The 24,326-nt window shown below is 34.4% G+C and overlaps 1 protein-coding gene and 1 long non-coding RNA gene across 2 annotated transcripts; both read left to right on the top strand.

Annotated features, from left to right (window-relative positions):
* Positions 1–1,196: 1,196 nt before the first annotated feature.
* LOC131659864 (uncharacterized) lies at positions 1,197–2,362 on the top strand. Its single transcript, XM_058928989.1, has 2 exons — positions 1,197–1,382; positions 1,559–2,362. The coding sequence occupies exons 1-2, from the start codon at positions 1,197–1,199 to the stop codon at positions 2,360–2,362; spliced, it is 990 nt and encodes a 329-aa protein (XP_058784972.1).
* A 13,044-nt stretch (positions 2,363–15,406) lies between these two features.
* Positions 15,407–16,272, top strand: LOC131657285 (uncharacterized). Its single transcript, XR_009300600.1, has 2 exons — positions 15,407–15,829; positions 15,927–16,272. It is a non-coding gene; the product is annotated as an uncharacterized LOC131657285 (long non-coding RNA).
* The last annotated feature ends 8,054 nt before the right edge of the window (positions 16,273–24,326 follow it).

Genomic DNA, 24,326 nt, shown 5'->3' with positions numbered 1-24,326 from the left:
CCTATGCTCAAGTGGTTAGAAGGGAGAATGAGTGTGTGGAAGATTCGTCATATGGTGATGGTAGCATTAATTCTAACCTGTTAATTTTCAACGAGGTGTGTGTAGATTTCGTGTCTAAGTTGCCGAAAGCTATGGTGGGGGTGGTGGACAAGGAGTGGGCGTTGCATGGTATTCAAAATGCGATGCAGAAAGAAGGTATCTTCCTCATTAAAGTGATTCTGATGGGTGCAGAAAAATGTTTGCTTTTAGAACATGAAGAAGGGGCATTAGAAGAGTTGATGAAGGATGGAGAGGAGAAATTCAATCAGTGGTTTCAATATCTTAAAAGATGGGAATCAGGGGATGTTGATTCTAAACGGATTGCTTAGATCCGTTGCTATGGTGTTCCATGTCACATCTGGGGTGAAAAGTTCTTTCAGTTTATAGCTAAGGAGGTTGGTGTCTTTGTATCCATGGATGACAATACCATGAGTATGAAGACTTTGGAGGTGGCTAGAATCTGTGTCAAGACGTCAGGTTTGAGTTTGTTGAATAAATTATTGAACGTTGCGATTGAGGGAAGAAAGTTTATCATTAATATTGTAGAGGATTCTAATGGTGAGGCGGCGCCGGTAGAGGACGGTGGTTCTGATAGTGGTTCTGATGCTTCTGTTGAATGGAGTGAGGATGAAGTCAATGAACTTTTTGAGGAAGGAAAAGTGGATGGGATGTTTGATGGTAATGTGTCAAAGATTGGAGGGACTTTTTTGTGCAAGTCAACCTTAGAGGCGGCGGATTCAGAGGAGTCAAGGGATGAAAAGGTGATGGAAACTTTACACGAAGAGGTTGATATGAGAGAAGCTAAAGGTTGTGATGGTGATGGTACCACTGTGCTCTCTGTGACACGTACAGTGAAAAATTCAAAAAGGAGTCATAAAGTGCAAAAGTGTGCTAATGTTAATATTTTGTCTCATGCGGTCCAAAAGGTAGATAAGAAGGGGGGACAGGTGGCAGATAACCTGGTGGGGTATGAAGATAGCTTAATGGGCGTGGAAGTGGGTCGGACTAGTGATGTGGGGTTTGGCCCAATAGGTGCCACAGACGTTATATCCAAACAACATGATAGGGAAGCCCAAGGGGCCTTTGGGTAAAATTGTGCTAACCAGGTGAATTCTAGGGATTCCATTTCCTCATATAGTCCCAATTCGAAAACTGCTATGAGACAGAGGAGACAGGGGAAAGTGGGGAAATCTGATGAAGGGTGTACGACTAGCTCCGGTTTTTTCGCGACTGACTCAGACGTGGCTGGATGTATTAGAAGATTGATGGGATGTTTAAACTCGGATGTGGCCACGGTGGTTTGGAATAAAGCAAGAGCAATTGGTGTTTCAGGTGGGGGATTAGTTTGACATCAAATTGAAGCTATCAGAAAATAGGAAGAAGCGACTCATAGAGATAAGGCCATGAAGGATGCTCCTAACAATATTGTGTCTCAATGATTGTGCTTTCATACAATTTGAGGGGGTGTGGGAGTGCGGCTAAGAGGAAGTGTCTTTGTGACCTTATTCGCACATTCTAGGTAGATATCTGTTTCATTCAAGAGTCTAAATTAAGTAATATTGATTCGGTGAATGTTAAATCCTTATGGGGAGAGGGAGATATGAAGTGGAGTGCTAAGTGGTCAATGGGGAGGTCTGGAGGTATCATCACTATGTGGAAAGTTGGCCTATTTGAAGTGCTTTTCAACTTTGTTGGCGATTGTTTTTTGGGGTTAGCTCTGAATTGGAAAGGGAAGACTGTGTATGTGGTTAATGTGTATGCTTCTTGTTTCCTTGATAAGAATAAGGAGATGTGGAAGAAATTAAGGGAGTTGAGAGCAAAATTTCAAGAGGGAGAATGGTGCATTGGAGGAGATTTTAATGTCGTGTGTGATAAAGGGGAGCGGAAAGGTATTGGTGTTCAGATGAATGGTGGGGATATTCAGAATTTCAATGAGTTTATCTCTTCGATGGAGCTTCATGACTTACCGGTTCTAGGTAATCGTTTCACTTGGTTCAATTTGGTTGGGTCAGCTTGCAGCAGGATTGACAGATTTTTGATTAGTGAGGGCCTTGTGAACAGGCAGGTTGTGGGGGAGAGGAGTGTTTCTGACCATTTCCCTATTCGGCTAAATGGTGTAGTGAAAGACTGGGGCCCTAAGCCATTTAAACTGTTTAAGTGTTGGCTTAATCATGACGGTTTCAAGCCGTTTCTGGAGGAAGGATGGAAAGCTTTATCCAATATTCGTGGCAAACCTGGATTTGTGATAAAAGAGAAATTGTCAAAGTTGAAGGCTTTGATTAGGATATGGAATAAGGAGGTCTCTGTACTGTCCATACCATAATCAAAGCTAGCAAACAACAGCGGCTAGTAGTAAAATAAAAGGAAAACGACTGAGAAATATGGTACACATAAACAACTTGTATCTTGTATATGTGATTAAGCAAAATAGGTTACCAACATCCATACCTGTATTAATAACTCCAATGTGAAGAGGACTGGATACTCAACAGAGTGCCGGTAATACATGTCATGGGTAATTGTAGTGAATACATCTCCTCTTTTTCAAAATTTATTGGGATTACAAATTGCTGGCTTAAAAAAGTAAGGTCTGGAATGGTTGAAAGAATTGGAAAAGTGAGTTATAATGGCATAACGTTATATGATCCTACAAATATATCACCATTTATTGAGTAACAAATCTTGCACATACTGAAGGAAAGCAGGATAGCTTTATGTCAATTATGATAAACAAAATAATAGCTTGCATGATCAATAAATTTTCACAATGGAATAGTAAGATATGAATACCTTTATAACTTCACTAGAGAGATAAAGAAAGCTTGGCTGGTGGTGCTGCCTATACGAGTTCTGAATCTCTTCAAGCATGGCACCAAAGTGAACAAAGATAGCTGTTGTAGACTTTATTACACTATCTACATATCGATGATTCTCCGAAGTGAACAATTCGGTGATGGAATTCTTATAACCTACCGACGTAAAATTCCAGTAACTGCCTTATCCTTAGCCAACTCTAGAAATTCCGAGAGCATAACTAATTTACCACTGTTCTTGTTTGCTGGATTTCTTTGAAAGACACTGCCAAGAGGGCTAGATATTTGAGCTGAAGCAAGAAACAAATTACATTAAGTTTATAGTATAAAGTCTACAGAGGGATTTCTTTCCAGTTGATGCTTCTGAAGAAACCTATCTCAGGAGATGAAACAAAGTCTATAGTATAAAGTCTGAACATTTCTAGTACTTTATCAACCAGCTTTACGCCGTGTTGGTTATAAAACTCTTCGCACTGCAATAGAACAATCAATTTCAACATAAGAAATTGTCATAAAATGATTACGCGGGTTATTATTAGTGTCACGAGATAGCGAGGGAGATAACCTGGAAGTTCAATCAGAGCCTTGGTGGAGTTTTTCTACTTATAATACCATCAACATTGAGTACTGGAGACACGCCATCGTAGAAACTCGGACGAGAAAAAATAGCCTGATTCACTGCAACATAGGATAAGATTAAGAACACAAACCTCAACTAGAAAATTTACAAGATGTCATATGTTTATTAGAAAGAGTCTCTTACTCGAGAGAACCAACCATAGTTCTTGCTACTATTAAAAAAATGGAACCGACCAAATATGTATCAAATATCATTCCAAATGAAGCTGATATGAGTATGAAAAAACAAAAGCCAAACTGAAACAGAACAAAAATTAAAAGAACTTGGTTGAGACTTTTCATCAAACACTTTGTGTGCAAGATGAAAAACTCTTTACTTTGAAAGCAATTAGTAGCAAGGACAGAGCACCAATCAACAATAATACCAACACAACAACAATTCTGCAACACAGAATCGAACAGAAGAGAAGAAGAGGGAAACTCTCAAGAAAAATGAGAACTCACCAAAACACGCGAGAACAACCGGAAACGTTGCTACTGTGAGTCCACCACGCCAAGATCGACGCGTCTCTCTGTCTCAACAATTGTTCCTCTACCAATAGAGCAAACAAAATAAAACAAGATCGGAAACAAAACAAACCTGCAAATTTGTTCAACAACAACAACAAGTCTTCATCAGAAACAAAACTAAAAACCAGAAATCGGAACAAGGGAACCAAGAGAGGAAGGATATCAAGAGATAGCGTGAGACTGAGGGGGCTGTCAGAGAGAGTTAGCGCAACAAGATCGGAGATGAGAGGAGGATGATATGGATGTGGTCGTGACGGTGGAGCAAAACCGGCCGGAGGAGAAGGAGCGGCGTCGTTCGTGTTTTGGAAAGAGAAAGAAGAGAGAGCTCTGAGATGTTCCAAGGGTTTCAAATTGATTTTTGGGTTTGATTCGGTGGAGGAGGTGAAGATGACTTTAGGGTTTGGAGGAGGTGAATAAGAAAGGTACGTCAAAGAAAAGTTGAAGAGATGACATTTTGTTTTTTTAATTTTTTTTAATAAAAAAATAATTAGAAAAGAAAATAATCACTAGAGGGAAATAAGAAAAGGGGGGAAATTCAGGCGGGACATTTTTTTTGGGTTTTGGCCACAGTTTGAACTGAAAATTATAAGACCACAGTTTTTCTTTGCGGCGTAAAATATCTACAGTTACTAAATTGTGGCAATTGAGGTAAAGGCCACAGTTTCACACTCCAGATTCAATATTTTAAAACATATTTCTACGATTTAAAAATCCTGGCAAAAACATGTATGTGACCACAGTTTCTGAGCTGTGGAAAAATTTAGCGTGGCCGTAAGCCAAAAATGTAGTAGTTCCATTAATTGAAGATTTAAAATCTTTGTGAGATAAATGTGTTGATGTTGGTGATGCATATTCTGGTGAAAAGTTTAAGATGCGTGCAATGTTATTTTGCACAGTTAACGACTTTCCTGCATATTATAATTTGGCTGGATACAGTGTCAAAGGACATAAAGCATGTCCTATATGTGAATCTAATACTTGTTTTCACCAGCTTGAGTTTGGAAAAAATACCATTTACCTTGAACTTCCGAATTTTCTATAACCCACTCATCCTTATCGTAGATTACATAAGGCTTTTAACAGAGAACGTGAATTTGAAATCGCTCCTAAACCTTTAAATTGTGATAAACTTTATAAACGACGATAACACCTTACTATTGTCTTTAGGAAGAAAAAAACGGTGTCGTTGAGAGAAATATTTGGAAAAAGATATCGGTGTTCTACGATCTTCTATATTGGTCTAGTCTCGATGTAAGACATTGTCTTGATGTGTTGCATATGAAGAAAAATGTGTGTAATAGTTTGATAGGATCACTTCTAAACATTCCAGGAAAGACTAAAGATAATAATAATTCCCGTTTAAATATTATGGCGATGGGTATATGACAACAGTTGGCTCTAGAAGATAGAGAAAAAAGAACTTATTTGTCTTCGGCATGTCAGACTTTATCTAAAAAGGAAAAGAAAAGTTTTTTAGAGTGTTTGCATGGTATCAAAGTTCTTCAAGGTTACTCATCAAACATCAAAAAACTTTTATTAATGAATATCTCAAGTTAATTGGCTTAAAATCTCATAACTGTCATTTTTTGATGCAATAACTTCTGCCAATGGCTATTTGTGGCATCCTTCCAAAAAATGTAAGAGTAACTAAACTAGATTGTGTTTATTCTTCAATGCTATATGTAATAAAGTTATTGATTTCAAAAAATAGATGAATTATAAGATGAGGCTGCAATAATCTTGTGTCGATTGGAGATGTATTTTTCTCCATCATTTTTTGACATTATGGGTGTAAAATAAGGTTTTGGGAGTCTTTTAAGGTTTTTGTTTTTTCTTTGTATGCCACTCATGTATCTTCTAATACATTGAGAGAGACTAATTGTTCTCACTCATGAGCTTTGAAGCAAAGAATTGAGTATTTTTCTTAGTTGAAGTTTTTAAGCAAAACTAAGTATTGTTTATTAGAAGTGTAATCTTCTATTAGGTTCTTTGGTTTATGTCACAGGTTGCGATAGGTTTCATCACAAAGGTGATTGGTTGTAGGAAGTGAATTAGGGATCTCATGTCTAGAGGGTTCTATGTAGAAGTCACACAAGATAGTGATTAGGCGAGAAGTTGTAAACCGGGACTGTTTAGGCTTTGAACTAATATTAACATAATAGATTTCCTTACTAATTTGATAGCTCCCAGATTAGGTGACCTTGCACTGAATTGGGTTAGCAATTGATTTTGCTGTTATTTTTTGCAATTTAGTTTCGACACATTCTTCTATTTTACCAAGTGTTTTCTGTCAGCAGATGATGTCATAACATCAGTCCTGACATTGTGGTTTGTGTTAAGAACTCGGTTTTGACATTTGTATTGCAAGAGCTAGAATTTCATTCATTAAATTTAGTGATCTTTACTTTGTTTTTCTCCATTTCTTCGACAAAATATATGAAATGACAGAGTGTCATCAGAGATAAACTTTGGAGTGAAGTGGCCAGTCTTCTTTCCCAATGGTGGAATAAAGTGGTTAATCCTCTTCCCACAAACAAGAACCTTGGAGCTATTAGTCTTAAAGTTTCTTAAACCTTGATATCTAAACCTTGGGTTTGTACGGGATAGTCAATAACTTGTGATATTTTAACTCCGGGCTGATCTCCAACCTATGAAGCTTTTAATATTGGGCTGAGCTTCAACCTATCTTTGTTTTAATACCGTGCTAACCAATAATATAATAGATTTTATCATAAGCTAATCTCCAACCTAAACTAGGGTTTTATACATAATCCCCAAATCAAAGATTTTATCAGATTTAGCTTCTAACCCAAATAAATCCCCAATTGGATTATATTCAACCAATGTGTAAACAAATTACTCCTTTGGTGAATTTACAATTCTACCCTTTCCAGAATTACAAATATATCCTCACTTACAAAAGGACTTTTGTTACCAAAGCACTTAGGCTAAAATATTAATTAGGGTTTAGGATTCAAGTGGTAATCATTACTTAGATCAATGAAGTTAATGACTCCTTTCCCGATCCACATCTTCTTAAGTCTGGATTCAAGTTCCTTATAACCAATCCTTCTCCTTAAAAGTTTGACAATCACTCCTCTTCTCCACGAGCGATGTATCTATTTCACTTTTTCTTCAGTTAAAACATATGTAGGACACTCACAACCTCTCACTATTTCTCCCTCCACCATCATACCTTAATTTTCCTTCATAGATTGACCTATATTTGCATTTTCAGCTACTTCCATATCCTACAAGCCCTCTGAATTCCTTCCTGTAGCCATCTCCTTGTAGAATCAGATTTGTTCATTCCTGTTGATGCTCTGTCTATCCTGTATTATTGTCTAATGTTTGGCTAAAACATATAATAGCAGCAAATGGTCAAAATGTGAATCTTGCAAGTTTATAAAGAACAAAACAAGTACAAGCAAGATGTTATATGGAATGTCATGACTTCAACCATGACATCGCGCCTGCAGAAATGAGGAAGAAAGATTCAGTTTGGTTTAAAACAGATACAGAATATTCTATGAGAATATTATGTAATCCTATGTGGCGCATATTTAAAGGTCAAAGAATCGAGTCAGAATATTGAAGAATCAAATCTGAAGATTGAAGATTCAACGGTTTCTAATTTAGGAGATAAATTAGGAAACTTATGATTAAAGACCTTATTTGTAGCAGAATATTTTCTGCATATTTGTAACACCCTGAATACTGCGATTTGTAAGCCCAAGTCCAACTGGGATCAGGCTATAAATAGAAACCTTTGTAACCTTATTTTTGAGAGCTAAAAACTAGAGTTAGGAAGATGTAGTCTCTAGGGTTAGCCGCGTAGGTGAACCACCCGGTGTGTGGGATGGTCACTGATTTGTGCCTCAAAGCCTGTAGGTGAGAGGTTTATTGTAATCACTCAGAAGCTGTGAAGCAATGAGTGAAGTTTTTGTTCTTGGAGGAAGCTTGTAAGCAAATTCAAGTTAACGTTATGTTTATTTGTGTTTAGAGTGTTGAGAATTAGGTTGTCGATGTAGTGGCTGAGTTGTTGACTGCTAGACATCATTGCTATGATTGGGAGTGGAATGGAGATATTCCATATCTAGGGAGAACCTAGGTAGTGATTGCATTGGGTAGGGTTTAAGTGCGAAGTTGTAAACGGGGGAGTTTAGCTTCAAATTAAGTCTGCTGATAGTGGATTTCTTTCCTGGCTTGGTTGCCCCAGAGTAGGTTAGTTAGAACCAAACTGAGTGAACAATTCTGTGTGTTATTTATGTTTCTGCATTGTTTGTTTGTTTGTTCAGTTTGGATGTCATAACATCGTTCATGACATCAGTATTTGGTTTAATGACTGTGCTGTCACAAAACCTCTGCAAAGCAGATTTATTTGTGTTAAGTGAACTAATATGATCCCGACACTCATGGACTTCTGAATGCAAGAAGTAATCAAAATTTGGGGGATCTATATGTACTGCCTCAGCTAAGATGGTGACAGAAAAGGTGTCGTGACATTGTGTATGACATTCTGAGTCTGTCTCACTAGAATTTTCAATTGGTATCAGAGCAAGCATCCTGTCTCTTTCTGGATGAGATCCATAAGGGATAAATTCTGGTTGTGGTAAAAGCTGAAGAGTGTTTGAACAAAGAATGTTCATATTGTATGGACCCTTGAAGTGGAGGATGGACCTATATGATTAGACCAACCTGACCTAAGAGTTGTGATGTTGGAACGAAGAGTGCTAAGTCCAAGGACTTCATGCGGGAGTGAAGAACTTGAATTTAAAAACAAATTCAACTGGTATCTATGAATAGAGAAGGAGCTCATCAAAACCTTCATGCGGGAGTGAAGATATTGATAAGGTAACCTCTATTGTTTGTGAGTTTGTCAAGTCAGGATTTTGGTTTGGTCTAATCAGTTGCTTGATGCAAAAGCAAGCATTGTGCAAGGTTGAGTAACAATCAATCTGTAGTTGCCATGCTTACTACTAACACTTAAAGTAAGCATTGTGTGAATTATGTTGATATATGATTATTTTCCGCTGCATAGTCTCTAAGAAACCCTAGGGTTATGAAGGTTCAACAGAATGTATGGCAGGTATTGACAGCTATAATTAAAGTGTCAAAGATACTTGAGTATCCTCTCAACTCCACTCATAATGGCATGGTTTATTAGAGCTGATGAATGTCACCTAAACAATGATATTCATAATTATCTACAAGTGTGTACCTTGAAATCGTCAAGGTTGAAGTGTTCCTAGAAGGAGGAACATATGTCCTATCCGATGATGGAACATTAAGAACTGGTATGCAGCTACCAGCTGAAGAACAGATGTTCTGGTGCTAAACTAATGTAGTGTGAGAACATTGTTTTGGAACCTACTCCTGGTTTGGAAGAGGAGACATCTGGCTAAGTTAATCAGGACACGATTAACATGTGCTCAGTTCCATTAAGAAAAACTCATAAAGATATTCCTTTCTAATCCTTTATGTTGTACTTTTGAAGAGCCTATTTCTGTATGTTTCCTCTGATAAACGAAACCAGATAAGTATTCATAACCATAGAGCATTTGTTGGAGCTGAATACTGTGTCTCATTCACAGTGAAATATGGTTAAGAATGTGTACTACCCTAGTTTTCATCCAGAAAGGGTAGTATGATTTGAAATCAAGGAAGTCAGATGGATCTGACTAATTCAGTGTTATGTTATGACTAATTCTGTTCCAAAAACCTAGCTGAGGGAATCTCCTCTATAGGTACAGACCATGGCATCCTTCATCTCAAAATCAGAATTAAAGTCTGAAGAAAAGGTTCTTGAGATGCTGGCTATTTTATCCCTTGATGTGATTGGATATTGCTGACTATTGGATTATTCTGTTACTAACCTGAGTATTGTCAATTTGACATTAAAGATGTTAACCAAGAACCATGAAGGATGATGTCACATCTGATGTTACAACATCTCGAGATCTTCAGTTATTTTATTTATTTGCCAAGAACAGAAAGTATAAATGTGAAGAGGTAATCAGTTAGAATGACCTAGTGTGAGTAGCAAAATCTAACTGAAAAGCTGGTAAGTACGTACTTTGACGGGAGACTTAGTACTTATTAGGTTTAGAACCTGGATGCCAAGAAGAAGTTCTTCCAACCATGAGTTCTCAATTATCTTCACCCATCAAAGAAATAGGCAAGAGTCTCTGATGTGGGATACTGAGTCTGTTAAATATCTTGATGGGAGCTGGATATTTACAAAGTCTGTATAAAACAACTCAGACGTGTATATTGAAGATCAATTTATGGTTATACAATCATAGTTTCTTCTATTTCAAGTTACAGAATGTGGCAATCTGGATCTTGTGTAGCAAGCAAACTGAGGTTTCTAAACTTGGAATCTGTGGCAAATTCCAAATGAAGAGAACTTCAAGGACAAACATCGAAGATGTCCTAAAGTTGTATATCTCAGGGGGAGTAAATGAGTACGAAGATCAACAAAGAAAATGTTTTTCTACTTCTATCCTTTTGAAAAGTCTCTCAAAGACTAATCTTGGAGAAAGAAGAACAAAGTCACACAAAAACCTCAGAACATAACTCAAGTCATGTTTATTCTCAAAGACCAGCAAAGAATATTCTTTGAATTATCATCTGACGACATGAATTGATGGTGTGTATCACTTTTTCTGATCTAAGTGCATGATCCAACCTATGCACGATTCCACCTGGTGCAGTTTGTTCTCAAATAACATTTCTTGATTAAGACTTTGGGTGAAGTCCAGGTATGTTGTTTAAATTGCTCAGGATTATAAAGACTTTTCATTTTGTTTGAGTCTTGTTTGAGTCCCTCATGTTCTTCTTTCGAATAAGAGAAGTGTTTGGAGTCTAGGTTATGATTGTCTAATTGAGTCAATCATAGGGTTTAAGGGTAGTGTTCAGGCATTGTTAAGTCTGAGGTCATTCTTTACAATTGTTTGGTAAAGAATAAAAAGTCTTGTTTCGAGTCGTGAACACAATTCGTTTCTTGTGTTCCAAGTCCTATATAGAGAAGTGTTATCTCTATGAATAGTCAATAGTTTTTTTGAGTTCATATAAACTTGTGTCTTAGGTATCAACATCACAAAGTACATATTCCCTGGTAGAAGGACTGGGAATATATAGAAGTTTGAAAAAACAACATTATTGTCTAGAGTGGCAGTTTGGGCATAATGTGGATTAGAATGGGCAGGTTGTGATCTGGATGTAAGTAATGTGTTCTGGCCATACATAATTACTTTCATGATGAAGACTTCACTTAGTGAAGATGACTATGAAGACAAAAGTTCTATGATCGGATCAACACAGCTAAGGATAAAGAAGAATCTCTTCTGTTCAAGGAGTATGTTAATCAATGTGTGAGATTGAAATACACCTTATCAAGAAGGATTTCAAAGTATCTTAAGCAGATCATGATCTGATTCAAACATGGCAGGGTAATGCTCAACAAAATCCCAGGAGTGGCAGTTCTGTTTGTTGAGATTGTGGCAACCTCTCTGTGTATGATTTTAGTATCAAGGGGTCATCTGTTGATCTTTTCTGAAGGAGATAAGTTCTTAGGCAAGGGTCTATTAAAAAGAAAAGGGGATGAAACTTGTGGAGAATACTGGCAGTACAAATGTCAGACACAATGTTATGACATTCTACTTCTGGTGTAAGTATTTATTGTGAGGAACAAATTTGCTATAATGAGTGTGTTCAGCAGGATTGTTGAATAGAGGGCGCGGCTCTTGAAGATATGAAGATGAGTCTTATATTTTCCATTCACCATTTCAAGCTTATTCCGTTTGTGGGAGCTCAGACTATCTTAGATAGGGGGAGTAACTTCTTTTGTCAAGAGAAATTTCTTGGTTAAAAATACTTTTACATCATGAAGAAAATGTAATACTTTTGTCAGTTATTTGAATGGTTCATGTTAACCATGTGCAACTGGTAACCACTATTCCTTCTCTACACTAATAAGGTAGCTTTGTGCTAATAGTCTCAAGGTGTCCAAAAACAACAGAAGTCTATGTCTATGACTAGTGAGTAAGTAGGGAGACGGATAATTGGTAATGATGCTCTATCTTAATCTTTTACGGAATCTTGGGCTATATACCTAAAGGAAATAAAAGTGACAATGTCTGACATAATGTCATGACATGTTTAAAGACATTGAATCTTCACAGTCAAACAAGGAAATCTGAATTGAAGTTTATCTACACATCAGCGGTTGGTGTAAAGTTCATTCAATGACTATGCATGCACTGGTAATTCAAGATAACTCCTATCAGAAAAACAGTCAAAAACTGGTTTGGAAAGAGTAATAGCTTTTGGAAAATGTTTCCTTATTAACCGTTTGACCATTGAACAAGACCAAAGGCCATCGTTATTTCCTATAATCTTCATTTGCTATATAATAGCATCTCCGTGAATTGCAGAAATCAAACTCTCTCAAAATTTTGTTCGTGTGCGTTCTTGTGAGTCGAGTTTGGGTTTGGTATTGTGATGGGTTACTATACCAAAACCATCTCAGAAAAAGAAAAACACGGGTTGGGGATGTTGATGGTCTCTACCATGGGTTTTTCTGCAATAACAACAAAGAAGTTCAACTATATACAACCTTATGTATAGGAATCATTTACGTTGTGATTTATGATCTGATTTATGAACACAAATTGTGATTTGTGTTCTGAGTTACAAGAAATAACGGCAAGAATCCAGTCTTGGTTATCTTGAGAACTCGAGCTAGGAGTGGATTTCTTGACACAAGCAACAAGTATCTTCCAGGATTAATCGTTATATCCAATTGCAATATATGACATATTGTCGGTCTTTGTCATATTATGGCTAAAGGGGGAGAGATACAGATGCTGGTTTTGCTACTGAAAGCAAACATGACCAAGTCCTTGTTGTCTAAGTTGCTGCTGACTGTTACAAGAATAGTTTTAGCCAAAATAAGCCAAAGGGGGAGATTATTGATGCTCTGTCTGTCCTGTATTATTGTCTAATGTTTGGCTAAAACATATAATAGCAGCAAATTGTCAAAATGTGAATCTTGCAAGTTTATAAAGAACAAAACAGGTACAAGCAAGATGTTATATGGAATGTCATGACTTCAACCATCACATCGCGCCTGCAGAGCTGAGGAAGAAAGATTCAGTTTGGTTTAAAACAGATATAAAATATTCTATGAGAATATTATGTAATCCTATGTGGCACATATTTAAAGGTCAACGTAACGAGTCAGAATATTGAAGAATCAAATCTGAAGATTGAAGATTCAACGGTTTCTAATTTAGGAGATAAATTAGGAAACTTCTGATTAAAGACCTTATTTGTAGCAGAATATTTTCTGCATATTTGTAACAACCAGAGTGCTGCGATTTGTAAGCCCAAGTCCAACTAGGATCAGGTTATAAATAGAAACCTTTGTAACCTAATTTTGGAGAGCTAATAACCAGAGCTAGGAAGATGTAGTCTCTAGGGTTAGACGTGTAGGTGAACCACCCGGTGTGTGGGATGGTTACTGATTTGTGCCTCAAAGCCTGTAGGTGAGAGGTTTATTGTAATCACTCAGAAGCTGTGAAGCAATGAGTGAAGTTTTTGTTCTTGGAGGAAGCTTGTAAGCAACTTCAAGTTAACGTTGTGTTTATTTGTTTTTAGAGTGTTAGGAATTAGGTTGTCGATACAGTGGCTGAGTTGTTGACTGCTAGACATCATTGCTATGATTGGGAGTGGAATGGAGATATTTTATATCTAGGGAGAACCTAGGTAGAGATTTCATTGGGTAGGGTTTAAGTGCGAAGTTGTAAACGGGGGAGTTTAGCTTCAAATTAAGACCACTAATATTGGATTTCCTTCCTGGCTTGGTTGCCCCCAGAGTAGGTTAGTTAGAACCGAACTGGATGAACAATTATGTGTGTTGTTTATGTTTCTGTATTGTTTATTTGTTTGTTCAGTTTGGATGTCATAACATCGTTCATGACATCAGTATTTGGTTTAATGACTGTGCTGTCACAGAACCTCTGCAAAGCAGATTTATTTGTGTTAACTGAACTAATATGATCCCGACACTCATGGACTTCTTAATGCAAGAAGTAATCAAAATTTGGGGGATCTATTTGTACAGCCTCAGCTAAGCTGATGACTGAAAAGGTGTCGTGACATTGTGTATGACATTCTAAGTCTGTCTTACCAGAATTTTCAATTCCTAGCTTGATCTTGAATTGCCTATCGTTCATTGTTTCCTTCTTTTATTTTTGGTTGTACTCATTTCTTGCAAATCTACATCACCTGCTCTCATCGGAGATGGTTGTGTTCCAATCATCGCAAAAGAAAAATTAAACACTATACCGAGAAAGAATGATATGATTCAAATGGTTTTTTATTTCATAGTAGGTTTGACTTGACATATTTAGCTTCTATTAATTTTGTTTAGGGTTTTTATCTATATCATCCCTTTATTTTTAGATATTACAAAGAATTTTTGTTTGTTTAGACGCTAACATAGTATAAAAACTAGATAATCATAACTAGGGTTTGTGATTTTTTGTTGGCCCATTGCATCCGGGTGGGACTTTATGCTCCTTTTTTTATTTTTTTTATCTTGTATTTTTTGGGTTAAACACCCCTAGTGTTTTTTAATATATCCCTTTGATTATAAAAAAAAACTAAAAGATACCTTTTCACCTCCAATTTTTAATTTTATAAATAATATATCAAAAACTAAATTTCCTATTAATCAAATCACATTATGTTTTATTAATATACTTAATTTTTTGAAGGAATCAAATTAAGAATTAGTAAAAGCTTTAATGAGAAGACACTTTCTATATCATATGAGGTTGTAGAAATCCTTATCTATTTTGTATAATACAAAATGTGATTCTCATTCCTTATGATCAAATGATTTTACATAAAGAAATCATACAATATTTCCAACTTATACATAAAAATATTGTCTCATCAACCGTACATTATTCATATTAAAAATTTAAATAATAGTTTAACAATTTAACAATTTTCTAAATATAAACTGTCCCTCTTCTATTACCAAAGGATGAAAAGTTATATTGAAAATAAATAGATGTAAAGATTATAAATTATTTGTATATTACCCCATTTACTAAAGGTACAACTAAAATATAGGGGTAAATATGTTTTTTTTGTTCTTATAAATATTTTAAAATTTATTTTTAATTTTTATTAAAAAAAATGACATATTTTAGTACCTATAAAATTTGTATGCATGCAGTTTTAGTCCTTGTTATTTTCTGAAATTTTAAAAACTGTTTAATTATCTTTTAATATTTAAATTTTTGAATATTTTTTCGTGCATGTTTAGAATACTCTAAAATATTTATTTACCAATATTTAGATTTTTTTTTTTAAATGAGAAGAATTAAATATGAATTATTTCAAAAAATAATAATAAAAGTAATGAAAATCTAACTTAAATATCAGATTTTGAGTTTTTTTTAAGAATTTTTTTTTAAAACGTTCTTAACATGTCCGTAAAATAATAATTTAAACATATACATTAGTTTAACAGTAGGAACTAAAACTACGTTTATAATAATTTTGTAGTTACCAAAAATAAAATTTTGTATTTTATAGGAACAAAAACATATTTAACCCTAAAATATATTATGTGATATAATACTACAAATATTTAAATGTTTTAAGCATTATCTTTACACATTATAAATTGATCAAATTTCATTCAATTTGTAAAACAAAAAGAGAAAAGAATATGGCTACAATTCTCAAGTTTATTTGTGCTATAATTTTATTTCTTTCCTTAATTCATCTTTCAACGGAGGCTGGCGGTAAATAATCTTCCCTCTTTTGAATAATTTTTTTTTTTTTACAGTTATTACACAATTTTTAGTATTTCACTAATATTTTTTATTCTATTTTTTACAGTTGCAGGTAATCCATGTGAAACTGATGAAGATTGCCCTTTGCCTAAATTTCAAAGTATTAGCCCTAACATGGTGACTGTCTTTTATAAGTGCATTGATAGAAAGTGTATACTGTTTCACGGGTTACCGCAGAAACCATAGTTGCAAGGGAAATATCAAAGACATATATAATATACTTTATGGTAGAATGTTGCATGAGTGGTCATTTAAGATTTATTCTTACAACCAATAATTATATTTTTCATATAATTTTTCGTTTTGTAATAATGTGTTACTTCAAATTATGACTTTGTTCTCTAATATTTTAAAAATGAAATAAAAAAGGTAGGAAATATTATTATAATTCATTTCTTTTCATTTTCTCTTAATTTTGGATGAATATAGTTGCCTCGAAGTTCTCCATATCATTAATGAATTTGAGATATAATTTGAATATATTTAACATATAAATTTAAAATATTGTTTTTATGTGAAACTATTACTTAAAAACTATTACTTAAAAACTATTACTTTGAAACATTATTTTAATTTATGTTATCTTTACTTTTAGTCATTTATGAAAATTACTATAACTGTGTATTTATTGAATTAAATTGTGTCATGTATTTTAAACATTTTAGAATCTTCTCCACTTTAGAAAATGTTTTACCCAAATAGTTAGTTGGATACTAACTTGGATAGTAAGAGTGTAGTTTACATTAGATAATTGATTAGCATATTAGAGTTAACCCATTATTTCTTTTACAATGCATCTTAATTGATTATTAAGGGTTCAATAAATTGGTGATGGAGAATTTGAAAACTTCATGTATTTAAACTACATAATCGATTATGTAAAATGCATAATCGATTATGACCATTAAAAAGTCCATGGATCATTTTACTATTTTAGCTACATTATTCCTATATAAAGGAGACTTATCCTCATTTAAAAATACACAAGAATTCATTTTTATTATCATTTAATTATTTTCTCTCTTCTCTCCTTAATATTCTTTCACTGAAATTTGTCTTTTATGCCTTGTAAATGAAAAGTACTTTAGAGAGGTGTGTTGTTATACCGGTGTTTATGTTGAATTATTTTCTCATTAAGAGTTTAATACTTTTGTTTGATGTATTTGGTTCTTGATAGTGTCAATATAAAATTTTTGTTTAGTTTTTGAGATTATCCGTTAAAAGTTAAATTTGTTTTGTGAGCTCAACCGTCAAAAGTTCTATTTAATCATTGATCGATTTTTCCCTGAATTTACTGGCTTAAACCCTAATTGGAGGCCTTAATGTACAAGTAATTGTTGACAGTCTCTGCCTTGAGTTGATTGAAGAATGTGAGATGCTATATATGATGTGACATCTCAGGGGGGTCAAAAATTTGGGTATGACACATGGGTGATGTATTTATTTAACTTTTTCTTCAGTTAAAACATATGCAGGACGCTCACACCCTTTCTCCCTCCCCAATCATACCTTAAACTTCCTTCATAGATGATCTATATTTGTGTCATCATCTATTTCCATATCCTACAAGCCCTCTGAATTCCTTCCTATAACCATCTCCTTGTAGAATCTGATTGGTTCATTCCTAGCCTGATCTTGTATTGCCTATCGCTCATTGTTTCCTTCTTTGATTTTTTTTGTACTCCTTTCTTACAAATCTACCTCACCTACTCTCACCAGAGATATTTCTGTTCCAATCATCGCAAAAGAAAAATTAAACGCTCCGCTGAGAATAAATGATACAATTCAAATGGTTTTTTATTTCATAGTAGCTTCTACTAATTTTATTTAGGGTTTTTATCTATATCATCCCTTGATTTTTAGATATTGCAAATAATTTTTGTTTGTTTAGACGCTAACATAGTATAACAACTAGTTAATCATAACTAAAAAATGCCTTTTCACCTTCAATTTTTAATTTTATAAAAAATAATATCAAAAACTAATTTTTCTATTCATCAAATCACATTATGTTTTATTAATATACTTAATTATTAGAAGGAATAAAACTAAGAATTTGTAAAAGAAATTTCTATATTATACGAGGTTATAGAAATCCTTATCTATTTTGTATAATACAAAATGTGATTCTCACTCCTTATGATCAAATGATTTTATACAATATTTCCAACTTATACATAAAAATATTGTCTTATTAATCGATTATTCATATTGATAATTTAAACCTTAGTTTAACAATTTTCTATATTTAAACATGTCCCTCTTCTATTACCAAAGGATGAAAAGTTACATTAAAAAAATAGATGTAAAGATTATAAATTATTTGTATATTACCCCTTTACTAAATATGCATAAGAGATACTAAGAAGGCAATTGGTCTCTTTAGTAAAAATAGCGGTTGACTAATTAACTGATAAGCTAGCTTATGACTAATGACAGATGGCTTATAACTTATAGAGGATGCTTGAGACTGATAGTTTATTAGCCAATTGAAGTGTTTAGTAAAATTAGCGGTTCAATTAACTTATAAATGTAAAATGACATAATAATATATTTAATATATAATTATTTTATTTTAAATTAAAAGGGTTAAAATGGATATTAATTAAAATAATAAGCATAAAAAAGGAAGAAAAAATAATAAGCTATAAGACATAAGATAAAACGCTATTTAAAATAGCGTTTGGAAAATAAACTATAAGCTAGTAAAATAAGCTATAAGATCGTGATGGAAAGACAGTTACCAAACAGGTCTAAATTATCATATGAGCTTATAAGACATAAGACATAAGCTATAAGCTCGAAAACATGTCTTACCAAACAGAGGCAAAATATTTTTGTAAGTCCTGTAAATTTACCTCTAGGTTTATTTTGATCCTTTAATTTAAAAAATGTTCATATTGATCTCTTAAGTCTTTAAAATGTTTTACTTTATTCCTTTTTATCTAATTAGCGACAGAAAACTCAGAAATCGACCGCTAAATTCGTCGCTAATTAGACTAAAAGGACTACAATGAAACGCTTTGAATAGTTAAAAAAACAATATGAATATTTTTAAATTAAGTGACCAAAATAAATCTTAAAATAAACTTATGAAATTAAAAATGGTATTTTGTCTATTAAGAATGCGGAAGATACAATTAAAATATATTTTGTAATGTACTACTACAAATATTTATATGTTATTTTAAGCATTGCATTATTTATAAATTGATCAATTCATTCAATTTGTAAAATAAAAAGAGAAAAGAATATGGCTAAAAATTTCAAGTTTATTTATGCTATAATTTTATTTCTTTTCTTAGTTCATCTTTCAATGGTGGAAGCTGGCGGTAAATAATTTTCTCTTTTTTGAATATTTTTATTTTTTTATAGTTATTACACGATTTTTAGTATTTCACTAATATTTTTTATTCTATTCTTTACAGATGTAGGTATTCCTTGTAAAACTGATGAAAATTGCCCTTTTCCTAGATTTCAGAGTGTTAAGCCTAATATGGTGACTGACTTTTATACGTGTATTAATAAATGGTGTATCATGTTTAACAGGTTATAGCAAAGACCATAGTTGCAAGGGAAATATCAAAGACATATATAATATACTTTATGGTAGAATGTTGCATGAGTGGTCATTTAAGATTTATTCTTACAACCAATACTTGTATTTTTCATATAAATTTTCCACTATAGAAAAAAAGGGCTTCTGCCACGCCCAGGAAACCGAGGCTATATGCAAAATAACTGTGGCGTAACGCTGAGGGCACGGTTTGGCCACGAAAATCCACCTGTGGAGTATGCGGCCGTGTCCTAAAGTAAAGTCCACGGTTTTTTGGTATAGACCACGCCTTTTTTACAACCGTGGCTTTTTTAGGCCACGGTTTAGGTAGCTTGATTAAGGCCGCGGTTTGTATTTGCCATGACTACAAAACTGTGGCTATATGGTAAAGCCACGGTTTCAATTTAACATTTACGACACAGTATTGGTTCAAGATATAGCCACAGTTTGGTTATGACCACTGTCATACCCTAATTTTTGACCCCCCTGAGATGACATATCTTCAGGATTTTCATCATGTCAAAACAAGTACCCAGAGCAGTCATTTCTTCATCTGGCATTCAATCACGGGTGTTCAAAGGCAAGAAAGCTCAGGCAAAGGATCAATCAATGGAAGGATTAGTCTCTAACACAATCATAAGACTCAAGAGCTTCATTTTTTCACCTATGATTGATTAGACACCCAGTCATCTGAGTACAGGTTTACTCAGGTCACCAGACTAGGGTTTTTGAGCCTATCAAGGACTAAAATCAGGGATCACCTTTGGGAAACCCTAAAAAGCCCCAGGGGATCATTCAAAGACATCAATCATCTTCAAATAGCTCATATGACAAGATCCACTGGACATCACACCTCAATTCAAAGTCTACAGTCATCATTTTCATCTGGTCGACAATTAGGGTTTTTGACCTAATTCACCAGGATAGTTGACTTTTAATTAGGGCATGGATCCAAAACTCAAGACATGATTCAAGAACCTCTACTACCTCAATATAACCCATTTACATCACTCATTTGAGGAGAAGATCTTGGTTCTACACAAAAGTCCAAAATTTCACTTTATTAGGAAAAAGTCAACTGTATGGGTTCACCTTTGACTTTTAAGATTTTTGGTCAAACCATGAATTTCAAAGATCAATATCATAAATATATGGATATTAAAGTCATTTGACCAAAGAAATTCAAAGAGATTCACCAAGGAGAAAAAAGTTGGGAATTAGGGTTTTTGAGGGCATTGTGGGAACTCAAAATTTCACCTACACAACTCAAAAAACTTCCAACATGAAAGTTGTAGATCTTGCAAAATAAAACAACATCTTACATAGGAACTTTTTTCAAAAGATCAACCATTTAAGAGTTTTGGAATTTTGAAGCTTTAGGTTATAAAAACTTAGAAATTTTTCTAAGTGTTTTTAACCTAGTTTTCATCCAACTTTGGGCTCATTTTTCACAATTTTCCCAAATGATTCGGAAGAAACCATAAACTAATGATTTGAAGTAGATGTTTAGGGCTTTCCAAATTGTGTTCAACCTTCTCCAAATTCATTTTGAGCTAAGAGTTATACTTGTTCAAAGTTGGCCTCATGAAGTGAAATTATAGGTCATGTACAATTTGAAACTTTGCAATTTTGTGCATTTTGCTTCACTAAGTGATGCTACACGACCTCTAATGTATCTGAAAACATGCCATACATCCAAATTCATCATTGCATAAGGATTGGAGAAGATTCCCAAAAACAAAGGCATGTGATTATGTAATGATTACATTCTTGAATTTATGGCAAATGATGAATCATCAAGGAATCTTCTCACCAACCAATTAGAGCCCTCCTCTGAATCAGAAATGTCCCCTAAGATCCTGCAAGATCAATGGTTGGGGAAGCTAGCCCGAAAATGCATCATTGCATTTGGATATTTTCAAACTTTCTTCATGGCTAAGAAACCAAACTCACTTCACTAAGCAAGCTCACTCTCTCAATCAGTACTGAATGATTTGCCTATAAATAGAGAGCTCTTTCTCATTCAGAAAACACACCAAAGCAACCATATTCCTTGCTTTCTCTTTCTCTTCTCATGCTTATGGTTTTTCAAAGTTCTTTGACAAGAAGAATCGTTTTCTTCAAACCAAAGCTTATCTTTGGAAAGTAAGCGTTCTAACATCTCAAAGGGATTCATTTGAGGTGATCCAAGCACCTGGATCACTTCTGTACGTGGAGAATCATCATCTTCACTTCTCACTTGGAGCTGTTGCAGTTGGAGGTCCATAGAGTAATTCAGAAGGTTTCCAACGAAGCCAAGCATCCAGACACGTTCCTCAGGTCATAGGGAAGCTGTTCATATGGCTGCAGCTCATCTGTAACTCAAGATTCATCACCCTCCATGTCCTTTTGAAGCTCAAATCGAAGGAGTCGAGTAGAGCAATTCAGAAGGATTCAGGCCACAATAAGCATCCAGTTAGCATCACCGAGTCCCAAGGAAGCTTTTAGGATCATTCACACAAGCCCAGGTGCTCTCCATCATCCTCACGACCTTCAGTTTCAGAGGTAAGTTTCTGAACTCCACCTCTTTAATTTAAGCACTCTTTGTGATAAAACTCGATTCTATCTTGTTCAGCATCATCAGAGGATTGAAAGCCCTCTATCATCATTCATTTATCTTTCAGTATAGCCATTTAATTTGATTTTCAAATTTTAGGGCTCTTCACGTTTTCTAGTAAATTAGTTAGATGTAGTTAATATAAATTCATATTAGTTACATATTTAGAATCGTGAGTGAATTTAGAGCGAGTTTGGTCTTTACATCTTCGCAAATGGTTGAGATTTGAGAGAATCAGAATTTCAAAAACGTTGAAGCTTGAGGTTGAAGACGAAGATGGAGGGTGGCGCCATTTTTCAAATCTCTGAGCAAAGTTTATTTTATTTTTAATGATAGGCGTTTTTTAAACGAATGAATAACTTGCCCTAGTGGCCTCACATGCGCTCTTAGTCTCCTCATGCCTCAAGTCTGGGGTTCGAATCCCCTTCGCCCCAGACTTTTTGTTTCTTTTATTTTTCCATGATTTACACTTGTTTGAAAATATAATGAATTGGGTGCGTATCATAAACACCAAGCGCGCGTTGGCTCAGTGGTGTTGTTTTGGGACTGATAACATAAAGGGCGTGGGTTCAAACCATGGTGAGACCAAAACATTATTTTTACCACTAATTTCCTTCATTTTTTCTCACAACTTCACACATTAAATCATTTTCACTTCATTTTTCACACACTTGTTATTTAATATATCTATTTTGTGAATAATCAAAAAAATCATAAAAATATTATTTATTTCATATATTTTTATTAGGTTTAAAATAGTATGTTTTAGGTGTTTTCTTAAATACTTTAAATGCATATACTCATTTTGTTTTAACCTAATTATTTTGTGAATAATTTTATGGTAAAACCCTAATTATTTAGGTCTTAATTAGGTATAGATTTTATCTTTACCTTAATTAAGTTGACTTTTGTTAATTTACAAAACTGCATTCAATCTCTGATTAAACAGATGATTAAGGTTTTCAAACAACAAAACCTTGTATCATCCAACTGTTTCTCATAAACAGCAAATCATTTTCAATTGGGCCTCTAATAGAGTGTAAGACCCAACACCTTCTTTCTTTTCATAGTTTGTTTTCAAAAACTGTATTTTCAAAATCTCCTTCCTGTTTTCAAAACATTCTTCTGGTATTTGAAGGGCATTATTCCCGGTGAAACTCTTCAGATACCTATGTGACCTTTGTCCATCTTCACTTCTTCTGTTTTCAAAACCCTTAACTGTTTATCATAAATATTCAACTGTTATCAAAACAACAAAAAAATTGCTGGTAAGGCTTTGTACATACTTCTTCAAAGGCCTCCACTCCATCCAGGTTAGGCTTTACAAGCTTTCAATTTACAGTCTTTGTTTAAATTACTGTCAAATATAAACTGTGCATATATTTGTTTAGAACTACGTTTGAGTGTAAACCCTAGGACAATTAAACTATATATATATTATAGGAATATGGCCTAGGATTGAGAATGTCTTCCCGGTGAAGGCTCTTTCCTAATTAGAGATCTGTAGTTCAAACCCCCAAGATGTATTATTCCCGGTGAAACATCTTGGCAAAAACCTTAGAACCCAAAATAGGACACATCCACCCAAAGAGGAATTATTCCCGGTGAAACCTCTTACCCATTTGCTTAGAGCCAAAATAAGTTCAAAACTACATAGCTTTCTCTTGTGCTATAACAAGGACCCTCGATTAGCCTCCTCTTGGGCTTTGTACAAGGACCCACAGGCTTCTTAAAAGCATTCCCAGCTTTCTCTTGAGCTTGTATACAAGGACCCATCAGGTTTCTTATAAACATAGGAACAGGTCTTTAGTCACCTTTTAGCCTATCCTGGTGAGTTTCTTCCAATTTAAACCAGACTTTAAACAAGCTAAGATTGTCTCAATCTCACATTGAGTACACCTTTTGGAATGAGAGACATGGACAGTCTCTGTCACCCTTACCTTCATCAATTTTCCTTAGCAGAGTCTAGGATCCACATTTGCTTATCCTCAGCAAGAGTCAGCCTTTATCTTGGGCTTTAAACAAGAAGTCTCCACTAGATAATCTTTCTGCCATTCATTTTAACAAAAATCCCTAGAAAGGGTTAGCCTCCAAATCATTCTATCATTTTAACAAAAATCCCTGGAAAGGGTTAGCCTCCAAATCATTCTATCATTTCAACAAAAATCCCTGGAAAGGGTTAGCCTCCACACATTCTTTCATTTCAATAAAAATCCCTGGAAAGGGTTAGCCTCCAAAATCAGTCTGTCAAATCCAAAGATTCATTCTCTTAGAAGATGATTTCCCCAAAAGAG

This window comes from Vicia villosa, linkage group LG3 (genome assembly GCF_029867415.1).
Source record: "Vicia villosa cultivar HV-30 ecotype Madison, WI linkage group LG3, Vvil1.0, whole genome shotgun sequence".
NCBI lineage: Eukaryota > Viridiplantae > Streptophyta > Magnoliopsida > Fabales > Fabaceae > Vicia > Vicia villosa.
Note: the sequence above shows the minus strand (reverse complement) of the source record. Positions and strands in the feature narration are given on the sequence as shown.

Excerpts from the sequence above, each read along its gene's own strand:
- LOC131659864 (XM_058928989.1), top strand. The coding sequence starts at position 1,197 with ATGAGACAGAGGAGACAGGGGAAAGTGGGGAAATCTGATGAAGGGTGT. Across the intron at positions 1,383-1,558 it reads GTGTTTCAGGTGGGGGATTA|GTAGATATCTGTTTCATTCA; the intron begins GTTTGACATCAA and ends CGCACATTCTAG.